The 13,468-nt window shown below is 24.9% G+C and overlaps 1 protein-coding gene across 1 annotated transcript in view; it reads left to right on the top strand.

Moving 5' to 3' along the window:
- LOC100199860 (delta(3,5)-Delta(2,4)-dienoyl-CoA isomerase, mitochondrial) overlaps nucleotides 1–13,468 on the top strand; it is a 70,332-nt gene that overhangs the window by 16,743 nt on the left and 40,121 nt on the right. The window contains exon 2 of the mRNA XM_065818497.1: nucleotides 1,451–1,583. Coding sequence (XP_065674569.1) covers nucleotides 1,451–1,583 — 133 coding nt within the window. The remainder of the gene's footprint in view (nucleotides 1–1,450; nucleotides 1,584–13,468) is intronic.

Genomic DNA, 13,468 nt, shown 5'->3' with positions numbered 1-13,468 from the left:
GTTTTGCTTTCAAGAAATAAAGTGGGAAAACGCAAAAACAATTATAAACAAGAAATAAAGTGAAAACTAAAAAATTTGATCTAAAAGTGCGTGAAGCTCTTGAAATACAGAGGTACCAATGTTCACCTTTAAATAGCGGAATTAATTCAGATAATGGACAGTTAGTGAAAACTAAATTTTGGCCTCTGTTTTTTACATTTTTATGTAAACAACAAAAAAGCCACTCAAGTGCTGATGTTAATTAATTTTACTCTGTTTCTAATGTTACAAAAAAAAATCTTTTTTTTATAATTTTTACGAGCTGATGATTCTGGTAACCATAATCCAGAAAAAATTTCTAATAATAAGTTATTAATTGTATAAAGAGAATTTGTGTTATTTGATGTTTTCTAATGTCAACATTAAAGTTATTTATATATATATATTTTTTTTATAATGCTTTTATTCAAACATAAAAGCATTATAAAATCAAAATATATGACATTTTAGAGTGCACATCATAAATTCACATGTTTAGCAAAATTGATAATTTTTTGTTTTTCTAGTTAATTAAAATATGGTCATTCAGGATCTGCTAATAAAATAAGTTTCTGTGGCATGGTTTGATTTATAAAGGAAAAAAGGAGCCAAAAAATTCTAATCTGGAAAATTTTTCATCATTTTAAAGCAATTTCTAGTGGTCACTTAAAGCCACAAAGCAAACCATATCCAAAAATTACTTATTCTGTGTACTTGTTCCAAAAATGTATAAAATTAAAAAAAAGAATTTTTTGATTGGCAATTCTCATAGAAAATAAAAAAATAAAAATTTAACTATTAATTATTTTTTGAATTTAATTTTAAAGTTTTTATGCCATACAATAATAACTAAAAATTTTTATGTAAAAAACGTGTCATAATTTTTTTGCTGGCACCATAGCTAATATTTAAAGTCTCTTATTGAATTTTTCTTAAATTTGTTGTGATCCATAATTGACACAAGGTGTGCCAAAAATTACTTTTCCTTATATTTTTTTAAAAAATGCACTAAAATAAAAAAAATAAAAAAATTGTAACAGTTTTTTTTATTCTAGTAAGAAAAAATTTTATGGGCTCCCTTTTGTATCCATTTTAAATCAAACCTTGCATCAGAAATTGTTTTACCAACAGATTCAGAACAACCACATTTTAATTAACTAGAAAAACAAAAATTATAAATTTTGCTCAAAATGTAAATTTATGATGTTGTGCGCTCTTGTTTTTATTTATCAAAAAAATTTTCAGTATTAGTTTTAGTAATTTAAGTATATATACTTAAATTTTCACACAAAAAAAATAACATTAGATAAATAAATTTATTTAGATATATCTAATTTTATTATTGTAAGTTCTATTTTATTATATTAACGTTAATTATTTATATGAAATAAGTTTATAATATGTTGTTAGAATAATTTTTTTTTAAACTTAGCAAAAAGAATGCTTGCAAGTGTAGCTAATTATGAATATAAAACATTAAAGGTATCAAGTCCAAGTAATCATATTCTACACGTTGAACTCAATAGACCAGACAAAAGAAATGCCATGAACCAACAATTTTTTTTGTAAGAGTTGTTAAATATATATATATATATATATATATATATATATATATATATATATATATATATATATATATATATATATGTATACTTTTTTATTTAATCATATATACTTATATTTACTTTTTATATTTACTATATTTACTATATTTACTTTTTTATTTAGTTCACTTTTTCTATATTTTTACTATATTTACTATATTTACTTTTTTATTTAGTTCACTTTTTCTAGGCAGAGAGAGGTTTGTGGAGGTGAACTATTTATTTACAAGTCTCTCGCTAAACTAACCCTAATCTAAAACTTTAAACTAAGTTTAAAGCTACTCTCATAATCTCAAACTATTTAAGCGTGATTTTTCCAGAGGTGTTAGGTGGATTTCAATTTATATATATATATATATATTTATATTTATATATATATGTATATATATATATATATATATATACATATATGTGCATGTATATATATATATATATATATATATATATATATATATATATATATATATATATAAATATATATATATATATATATATATATATATATATATATTATATATATATATACATATATGTGCATGTATATATATATATATATATATATATATATATATATATATATATATATATAAATATATATATATATATATATATATACAAACCGTAGATGTTGTCCGAATGTTTTTTCCATATTTTGTTGACAAAAAGTAAAAATTAAAATGCAAGACCGTAATTATTTTTTTTATTAATTGATAGACTGCCTGCCCCAACCAAACCCTCAGTCGATATAGCAACACTCCCTTGCGGGTCAGGCTAAAAGATAGTAGATGTAGCAGCACTCCCTTGCGGGTCAGGCTATTTTTCAGTCGATGTAGCAGCACTCCCTTGCGAGTCAGGCTATTTGTCAGTTGATGTAGCAACACTCCCTTGCGAGTCAGGCTATAAGATAGTCGATGTAGCAACACTCCGCGCATGATTTACAGTAAAAAAAAAATAAAAATAAAAACATTTTACTAAAAAAATTAAAAATAAAAACATTTTATTAAAAAAAATAAAAATAAAAACATTGTTTATATTGTTAAAAACATTCAGAATGTTTATAAAACATTCTGGTTAATTAAATTTGCGTTTTTGTGGTTTTTTTAAAAAACGATTTATTTGTAATTAAATTAATGGTTTTTACTTTCGTCCAACACGCAAATGTTGGACAAAAGTCAAAAGTAATTAAAAGTGACGTATGTGTTGGCGTAAGAATCACTTTTTTCCTTCCGCTCTTCCCAAAGATAACAAACTATATATATATATATATATATATATATATATATATATATATATATATATATATTCCTTTAGTTTGACATCTAAATTTACACTGTTTTTGGTGAAAAATAACACTGTTTTTGGTGAAAAATGGCACTTAACAACTCTTTGTGTTTAAAGAAGACAAAATCAAGTACACTTTATGTAAAAACCATTAAATTTTATTGTTTTTTAAAAAAACACAAAAATGCAAATCAATAGATTTGAATGTTTTTAAAAACATTTAAAATATTTATTTTTTTTTTGTTTAATTTTTATTTTATTGTTTACATACATCAACTGAAAAATAGATAAACATGTGAGGAGTGCTGCTACATCAAATAACAATAGGTAGAACATGTGATGAGTGCTGCTATATTGGTTTTGGTTTAGGCCAAATATCCCTTTTAATTAGGGTTGCTTAGTTTTGGTTTAGAGCATATATCCTTCGTAATTAGCGTTGGTATTCGGCAATGTTGACCTGACTGCCGACCTTAGATTTTAAGTTTAAACCTAGATTTTAAGCTCGGCAAAAAATTGCTGACCTTGCTTCTATGTTTTATGGTAAAACCTTTGTTTCAGTTTTTTTTTTTTTGCCAACCTCTAACAGATTAAGGTTGGCAAATTATTGCCAACCTCATTTTTCCTAATTCTAAGGGCTGTGTATATATATACACGTCATTTGAATTTTACTTACCAAATGGCAGTTTCACCTACACGTTAAACCATTTACATTAGATTAAAACTTTTTTCAATTAGATAATTTATACAATCTTTTAAAATATTTTATGTGGAAAACAATGAGCAGTAATTAATTGTTTAAGAAAACAATTTCACCACTATTGTAAAATTATTTTTATATAAATTTTTTTTTAATTTTTTTCTACTTTGAAAAAATTTTTAATTTATGTTTATTTTATTATGTTTAAATTAAATTTATTATTAAATATTAATAAATTTAAATTTACTTCGTTAAATTTGATTTTAATTTTTTCAAAAATTAAAACACTTTGTTTTACAATTTTTTTAACTTTCAAAATTTTCTGACATGTTAAAGAAAATTCTTTTTATCAAATTTAATTTTAGTTAATATCATATGCTCGCTTTACATTCAGCAATTTTTTTTATGTATAGTTTTATTTTTTTATTAATTAATTTATTTATTACTATTTATAGTTTCAAATCAATAAATTTTTTTTATCTTGTTACTAAAGTGCTAATATACAAAAGTGATTAATGCTTGATTAGTGATTGAAAGCAATTAATAACAGCATATAAATGCATTGCCGGATAAACAATAATCAAGCCTATAGGCCAAATTATTTTAGAGAATTTTTTTAGTTAACTTTGTATAACAAATTTATGAGAAGATGATTTTTTTTTATTATGAAATTGCTTATTAACTAAAGTTTTTTCATTATCATTAAGTTTTCAGATTGATCTTAGAATGAATGTCGATTAGAAATGATTAACTAGTTTATGAGTAGTAGGCGAAGGTTTTGTTAATACCATATTGTTGAAAAAAAGAAAAAAAATTGTTGATAATTTTCATTTTTATTGACCGTTTAGAAATTCACTCTTAAACAATTGCCCCCATCATTAAAAAAAACCAACTAAATTGCGTAAATAGTATAGGTTGATCTTAAAATGTATAAATTAGAAATAAAAAAATAATCACTTGTTAAGTTAAATGAAATCATTATTATTAAAGTAGAATCTATAGTAAATCTTTTCATTTTATCAATAAAATATGTATAAAATATGTATATCGTTGTGTATGTTTACAAGTACAACAAAAAATTATGGTTATACATAAAACTAGTACATATAAAGAACAAAGATTACTAGTCAAAATGTGAATTTACTTTATCGCAGTTACAGTACAGTAATTGGAGTTTTTGCGCAGAATAAAAAGGTGTCTGAGATTCAAACTTTTTAAAAATCTTTTGAAAGATAATTTTTTTAAGTACTTTAGATTATAAATAAGTTAGATTAAACCTTCCATTGCAATGAAATGATTTAATTGCTTTATTTTTTTTGTTTCTATTTTTACAAAGAGTTGTTTAAAACTTTTTTTTTTAAACTTGACTAGTTAATCAGAGCATGAAATTATTAAAAATTACTATTTTGAATAGTCTAGGGATCGTCCATAAATTATGTCTTGCTATAAGAGTGGAGGGAGATTGGTGGTTTTATGACGACTCATACAAAACTTGCTACTTAAGTGTTACAATTTTGTGATAAGGGGGAGGGGGGTCAAAATAAAGTAAAAAAAGTAATTATTGTGATTGTTTAAAATAAACATATTTTGTGCAAATTAACAAATAATGTTATATTTAAATTTTTTTTTGAACTTTTCTAGATAAAAATTATTTACCATTAACTGGTTAAACAAAACAATAAAATTTTGGATCTTCCCTACCAATATTGTGAATACACAAAAAACTTGTATAAAAAAAAAATAAATCTAAAAAAATGTTATTATTAATGAATTTTAACATATCTGATTTTAAATACTTCTTTTAAACTAAAATTCAATTATATAAAATATATTTTAATAAATGTATCAATATTTTTTTATTAACTTAACTATGGTGTTACCTGATTCTTGAAATCTAATCTTGAATGTTATTCTTGTAATTTTTATTTTGCTAACAACAAATTGTTAATTATTTTACTTATATATTTTTCAATTAATAGGTTATAAAGTATACATATATATTAGGGTTTTTGTAAATATATACAATTGGGACTTAGTAATAAGGCAAAATAATGTCTTGAATTAATGCAAAAAAATCTAATTGTAAAAAAATAAAAATTAACCCCTCTCCCTCCTCCCTAACCCTGGCGCTGCTTTGCAGTAAGGAAGGAGTGGGGGGGGGGGGGGGTAGTATAAAATAGTATCTTTTTACATTAGTTCATAATTGTTATTTTTTTAACATAATATCACTCATATTAATAGCATCTTATAATTTTCTCGTTTGGCGGAATTTAAAATAGCGTAAGTTACTGTTATAATTTACATCTTAGGTTAAAATTTAAAGTTAAAGTTGCAGTTATAGTGGAATGAGCAAGTTATAATGTAATGAGCAATTAGCGTTTTTAATACTACGATCTTACTTTGACGTATAACTTAAACTAATTTTGAAATTTTGTAAATCGTAGATTATGGCGTTTTTAATTTTCAACTGACAATTTTTGATTTTTATATTTACACCTAATTAAAACATGTACTACTAATTTTCCAACCTACTAATTCGTTGACCTACTGTATTTTTGATCTACTGAATTTTTAATCTACTGAATATTCAACTTACTGTATTTTCAAATTTAAACGTCTTTCTGGTATGTATTTTGTATATTTTGTTGTTGATTTGAATACAAGCCCAGTTTAATCAGCCTTGGCACATAGGTTAAAACTCTGTTTTTAGAATTGGGAGGTATAAGGTTCGATGAATGCTTGGAAAACTTATTGATTGTTTATTTTATTTTTTTTTTAATTTTGTAGTTAAAAAAAACAACATTAAAACACAGACCAGATAATCAGTTAAAAATTTATCTATCTCAAATCTGTTGAAATTATCTATTAAATAGGTTGAAAAATAAATCGGTCAAAAACAAAAAAGTCATAAATCGGTTGAAAATAAAAAAGAATATAATCGATTGAAAACAATTTATGCCTCAGTAGGTTAACTGAACATTGGTTACATCTTTTAGTAGATGTTCTTTTTGTAGAACAACTTAGTAGGTCGAGATTTTTGTAGGTCTAACTATCTGACTCACCACTGGCTATTACGGACATCGCTGCAATTAAATTTATGATTATTGAGCATTAAAGTTCTTTTAAATTTTGTCAATTTTTCTTTAATAATTTCAAATTTCAATCGCAGTTATTTAAATAAGAGAATTTTAGAATACTAAAATTTTTTTTGCTTAAATAGATTTCTTTTTAAAAAAAATCCTAAAAACAAACTTTATAGAAAATGTTTAAACTTGATATCAATTTAAATAAAATGAAAATATTAAAAAAAGAGTCACGTTTTTCATATTCTATTTGAGATTACTTGTTAAAATAATTTTTAGGTAAAAGCTTATTATGTATTAACAACATATAAGATATAAATAGAAACATCAGTATGGCTATTTTTTGTGAGTCTTTGAGTAAATTAATTGGTTGAGTAACTTAAGTAACTTTTTTTAGCTAGTTGTTTTTATTTAGTTTATAGGTAAATTTACTGGGACGTATTTTTATCCAAGTTAATCAAACTAAATATAACTTGAAAATATAATTGAGTTTTAGGCAGATGTTTAAAGTAATTTAAATTCAAAAGCGCTTTATGTTGAATAAAAATCTCTGTGCAAGAGAGCAAGTGCTCATACTATTCATAAGATAAGTTTTGTGTGACGTACTTTATGACCCCTAATTAAAAACTTAGGCAAAAACATTTCTTTTAAGAATGGTAAAAAAAAAAAAATGCTGAATTATGCAAGAAAGAAAAAAAACTAAAAAAACAAAAATAAATTGCTAAATTTAAAAAAACAAAAAGTAATTGCAAAGGTGTGAATTAAGCATATCCCGATTCACAATCATGATATGCTTAATTCAAGCCATGACTTTGTTTTACTCTGCAATGTTTTTACTTAAAGACTTTAAAATTGTAGATATTAATAAGCAGCGAAAAAAACAAACAAAAAGAAAAAAAAAAATTGAATTAGGGACAAAATAATTTTTTTTTAAATTCAAGATTTGATTTGATTTGCAAATATACAGATGACTCGATTTGGGATTTAATTAAATATTAAAATTAACTTGATGTTAAAATAACTGGTTTACAGGTTAATGTATATACATATATATATATATATATATATATATATATATATATATATATATATATATATATATATATATATATATATATATATATATATATATATAAATAGCAAATTAAAAAAAAAACAAATCTAGAAGTGTTATTTTGTAAATGTACATATTTTAGAATGTCTATTTTGTTTGATATTTTTTTTTTTTAATTTAAAATTATTAAGATTAATATTACATTTTTTATTATAAGTTAGCATAAATGAATTTCTTTCTTTTCTCGACATATATAAATATAAATGAATTAAAATATGTTAATTTTTTATTATTATTATTTCTTAAAATTGTGGCTTCGCAAATAATGATTTTTTACTTTTAAAAAGTTATTAACAAACAAAAAAAACACTCAAGTTAATTACTTTACCGCGCTTTTTTTTTGTGACAAACAAAGATTTAAGTTTCCAAGTACCATTTATTATAAAATGTATACCGTTGTGCTTTCACTTGCCTTAAGGCTAAAAAGTTAAATGTATGCTTTATGAATATTTTTGATGCAGTGTCAGGGGCTATTCTTGACCGTTTTCGATAGTGTCGACCGTATTTAGGTACTGCCCAAATTAAAATTTGAGGACCTTTTTTTTTTTTATGTTTTTACAGCAAATAAGGTTTTTTTTGTGAAAAAAAACGCTAATTTTCTGCTAAAGTTCGCCGGAACGAGGGGTACTGTTGCCCAAATTTTTTTCCGAGAATAGGCCCTGAGTGTTATAAGTTATAACATGTTTACAAAGTATTAAATTTTTTGTAAAAAGTAAAAAAGAGGAAGAAAAACCTAAGGAAAAAAAAAAACTATTTTTTTTTAATTTAAATAACTTTTTTAATCAAAATTCTTTCTTAATTATTAGGAAATTTCTGTTTTTACTTTTTTAATATCACACATACTGTTATTTATACAAAGCTGACGGGTAAAAGATTACTGCATCTGTCCAACAACCTCTGTGGAGTAATGCAAGATCATCTGTACACTTTTTCCCAAGATCATCTGTATTTTACTTTTACTCTAATAACATCTATCCAATGTCATTTGAAAATTCAATGACCCCTAACAACATCTTTAGAAAGATGTAACTATATCTGGTAATTTTTCTATAAGTCCAATAACATCTGGAAGAATTTTCTCCTAATGTAATTACATCTGAAAAAATTTCTATATGTAACTGCATCTGGTTAAAGTAATGCATTATTAGTTAATATTTTTTTCCAGATGTAATTACATCGGAAAAAAATCCTATGTGTAACTACATGTGGGTAAAATAATAAAATTTTAGTTAATGTTTTTTCCAGATGAAGTTACATCTAAAAAAATTTCTATTTCTAGTTAATTTATCTTAAAAATAACTTTATCTTAAAATCTACAGATGTAGTTGCACAGATGTTATTACACTTTGATAATTCAAAAGATGTAACTACATCTGTAGAATTCACAAATGTAGTTGCACAGATGTTATAACACTTTGATCATTTAAAAGATGAAACTACATCTGTAGAATTCACAAATGTGGTTGCACAGGTGTTATTACATTTTGATAATTTAAAAGATGTAACTACATCTGTAGAATTTACAAATGTGGTTGCACAGATGTTATTACACTTTGATCATTTAAAAGATGTAACTACATTTGTAATATTCATTTAATTTTTGCACAGATGTTATTAGACACCAATGAAATTTCAGATATTGTTGGATAGATGCTATTATACCTCATTATATGTTGTTGCACAGGTGTTATTAGACATAGCAAAAATCGATGTTGTTACCCTGACCCAGCTGATGTAGCTATTATAAAATATTCTTTTTCTAAACTATAATTTTTCGCAAAATAAAACTTACAGATATAAACAAAGACATTACAAGATATTGCTTCAAGCGTAAGTTCAAGCAAAAAATTTAATAATAGAGTTATATCTATAAAAGAAGTTTTTTTTTTTAATTATAAAAAATAAACTCTTTATAAGATGTCCTTTAAAGTTTGTAAAAATTGTTTTATTCATTTTTTTGATAAAATCAATCATTATAACAAAAAAAAAAACAAATAAAATTTAAATTATCAAAAATGGAGCTAGTATTAAAATAAAGTTTAATGTGTGCTATTTTTTAGCTAATAATTTTTTTTTTATTTGGTTATTATACTTGTTATTGTTTGTTATGAGATGTTGTCTAAATAAATATTCTTGCACTTGCAAGATGATAAATAAAAAAAATTTTATTATGTTTATTTTATGGTTTTTTTTTATGCAACATCTTTTTTTTCTTTTACTGTACATTTATGATGGAAAAGTTAGACTAATGGAATTAATAAAATGGCTTTCCGCTTATGTTAAAGAAGTGCATACGTAAATAGCGTGCCAGTTTACACTTTAAAACAAGGCCTGATATATATATATATGTATATATATATATATATATATATATATATATATATATATATATATATATATATAATATATATATATATATAATATATATATATATAATATATATATATATATAATATATATATATATAATATATATATATTATATATATATATATAATATATATATATATATATTTTATATATATATATATATTATATATATATATATATATATATAATATATATATATATATATATATATATATATATATATATATATATATATATATATATATATATATATATATATATATATATATATATATATATAATATAATGTTAAATGTATTAAATTTGATACAGTATGAAAATACCTATTAACTTGCAAACTTTCACAGCATTATTTAAGAAGATTTTTGTCTAGATTGTGACGACGGTTTTGCTGTATTTAAAAACAAAAAGGTCAGCAAATGAATAAAATAAAAAAGCATTTAACACATGCTTTTTAAAGGAATCATCTTCGAATTACCATTCATTATTCAGTATTTTTTCTCCTTAGGACAGATACAGGTAATGTGGGCAACATCTTTACAATCAGGAGGACAGTGTTGTTCAGAACAAAGCAAAATCATACATTTATAATCCACCTAGTCAAATAGTTTTTCAATAATGAAATTAAATTTTGTTTTGTAACTTTAATTGCTTTAATTAAGCTTGGAACAAAGCTTGTCTGATTTTGAAAATCAGACAAGCTTTGTTCCAAGCATTTGAGTCTTGTTATTATATAAGCCAAGCAAGAATGAGTTTTGGTTGATCTAACTAGAGATAATAGCTCATTTAAGCAGCAACCATAATAGTATTTGTAGAAAAAAGAAAGAGACGCAACCTTACAATGATGGAAGAGTGTCTCAAGTTTGGGAGATAGAGCAGATCCAGCTGCATTTAAAATATTCTTTTTGGACTTTGTCTGAGAGTGGGAGGGTTGTTATTTTTTAATATAGAATTGTCAACAATATTGCGATAGTTGTTTGCAATAAATAACTGAGTTTCATTAGAGTTAAAATCCACAAACAAATGCAAGCTCCAAGCTGTTACAGAAGATAGATTGCATTAAAGTTCCAATGTTTGTTCTGAGCAATCGAAAAGTGAATACTTTTTGTTAAGACAAGAGTATCAAGTTGAGTTGTAAGCAATTAGAGCCACTTTAGATGTAAGATTGTTAGGAAGATTTTGGTTTTAGGTAAGAAGTAATAGACAAGATAGAACCTTGTGGTACTCCTCAAGTTACTGGAAATGCAGAAGAGTGTAGGCCTTTGAGACTTTAATACTGTCATTAGAAAGAAATGGACAACACTCTTCTTCTTGGACAACACTCTTCTTCTTATTCTGTAACTTCAGGGGTTCCTCAAGGTTCTATCCTTGGCCCTATACTCTTTTTAATTTACATCAACGATCTTCCAGATATTCTCACATCTAAGGTGGCATTGTTTGCTGATGATACTACCATTTATTCTTGTCGTGAAAAGAAACCAACACCCTCTGATTGCTTGGATGGGGCATTTGAGCTTGAAAAGGATCTCACTTCTGCTACAGCATGGGGCTCACAGTGGCTGGTGAACTTTAATTCAGATAAAACTCAATTTTTTTCAGCCAATCGTTATCGCAATAATTTAGATCTTCCTATATTTATGAATGGTGATGTACTCGATGAGTCATCTACTCTTCATCTTCTAGGATTAACTCTTACTTCCAATCTTTCTTGGAAACCATATATCAAATCGGTTGCAAAATTAGCATCTGCTAAGGTTGCATCTCTTTATCGAGCTCGCCACTTTCTTACTCTGGATTCTATTCTCTATCTCTATAAATCTCAAATCCGGCCTTGTATGGAATACTGTTGCCATATCTGGGGCGGATCTTCTAATGATGCCCTTTCTCTTTTAGACAAGGTGCAAAAACGCATTGTAAACATAGTTGGACCTGCTCTTGCAGCCAACCTTCAACCATTATCACATCGTCATAATGTTGCTTCTCTTTCTCTTTTCTACAAATACTATAATGGGCACTGCTCTAAAGAGCTAGCGTCTCTTGTGCCATCTACTAAAATTCATTCTCGTGTTACTCGTCATTCAATTAAGTGTCATCCTTTTTCTGTGACTGTTCCTAACTGCTCCAAAAACGCTTATTCGTCTAGTTTTTTTCCTCGAACATCAGTTCTTTGGAATTCGCTTCCTTCATCTTGCTTTCCTGATTCATATAATTTGCAATCTTTTAAATCGTCCGTCAATCGTTATCTTGCTCTGCAATCTTCATCTTTTCTCTTACAGTAACTTCCAACTTTAATTAGTGGCTGCTTGCAGCCTTGTTGGAAGCGAAGATGTTTAAAAAAAAAAAAAAAAATGATTTAATAGTTTTAAAACTGAAGAAACTAATGCAAGCCTTGAATTAAGTGATCGCATAATACAATATCCGGAAATATTTCTGGTCATTAAACTTAGTTTATTAAAAACCGTAAACACTGTTTTATAAATATAACGGTCAATTATTATATTGCAAAAATTAATCTAAAAACAAAACAATAAATTTACTACTGCAAAAATAATAACAGTCAAAACTTACATATTTTTAATTTTTTGTTTTTTAAATACCAGGTAATTTAACGATTATAAATAAATAAAAAAGTCAAAAGAAAAAATTATTATTACTTTAAGTTCAAAAAAATTTGCACTGTAAAAATCAACTAATAAAAAATTATGCCAAAGCTATTTTATCAAAACAGAGTTTTACAGTTTTTAAAAAAGCTAAAAATTTAAAGACCAGATGCATTTCCAGATATCGCAATTTGTGATCACTCAATTCAAGCCCTGTAATACGAGAGAGAAGACTAATCGTAAGATAGTTAGAGAGGCCAGAGTGTTTTCTAGAGTTTTTAAATACTGGAACCACTTATTTAGCACTTAATAATAGTTTAGCAAAGATTGACAAAAGTTCTGGAGATATTGTCTGAACCAAAAGCCATAAAATATTAAAATTGAAAATTGACTAATAATAGGTTAATCTGTTTATCTGGAATGCCTGAAAATGTATGCCTGTTAGATTCAAAGAATCAAATTAGATTATTTAAGTATCTGGGAAATTTTTGAAATAGTTAAATCATTTCTTTTCATCCACTTTATTAAAGTCATCCTCAAAGGCCAACACTGTACTTCTTTTCCGCAGTACCTCAAGGTTCTATCCTCGATCATTTTTTGGTTCTTATCTACATTAATGATCTTCATGACAACCGTACATCTAAAGTGGCATTATTTGCTGATAACTCAACTTTATATTCATGTCTTGACAAAAAGTCTTCT

This window comes from Hydra vulgaris, chromosome 14 (genome assembly GCF_038396675.1).
Source record: "Hydra vulgaris chromosome 14, alternate assembly HydraT2T_AEP".
Classification (NCBI taxonomy): Eukaryota; Metazoa; Cnidaria; class Hydrozoa; order Anthoathecata; family Hydridae; genus Hydra; species Hydra vulgaris.
Note: the sequence above shows the minus strand (reverse complement) of the source record. Positions and strands in the feature narration are given on the sequence as shown.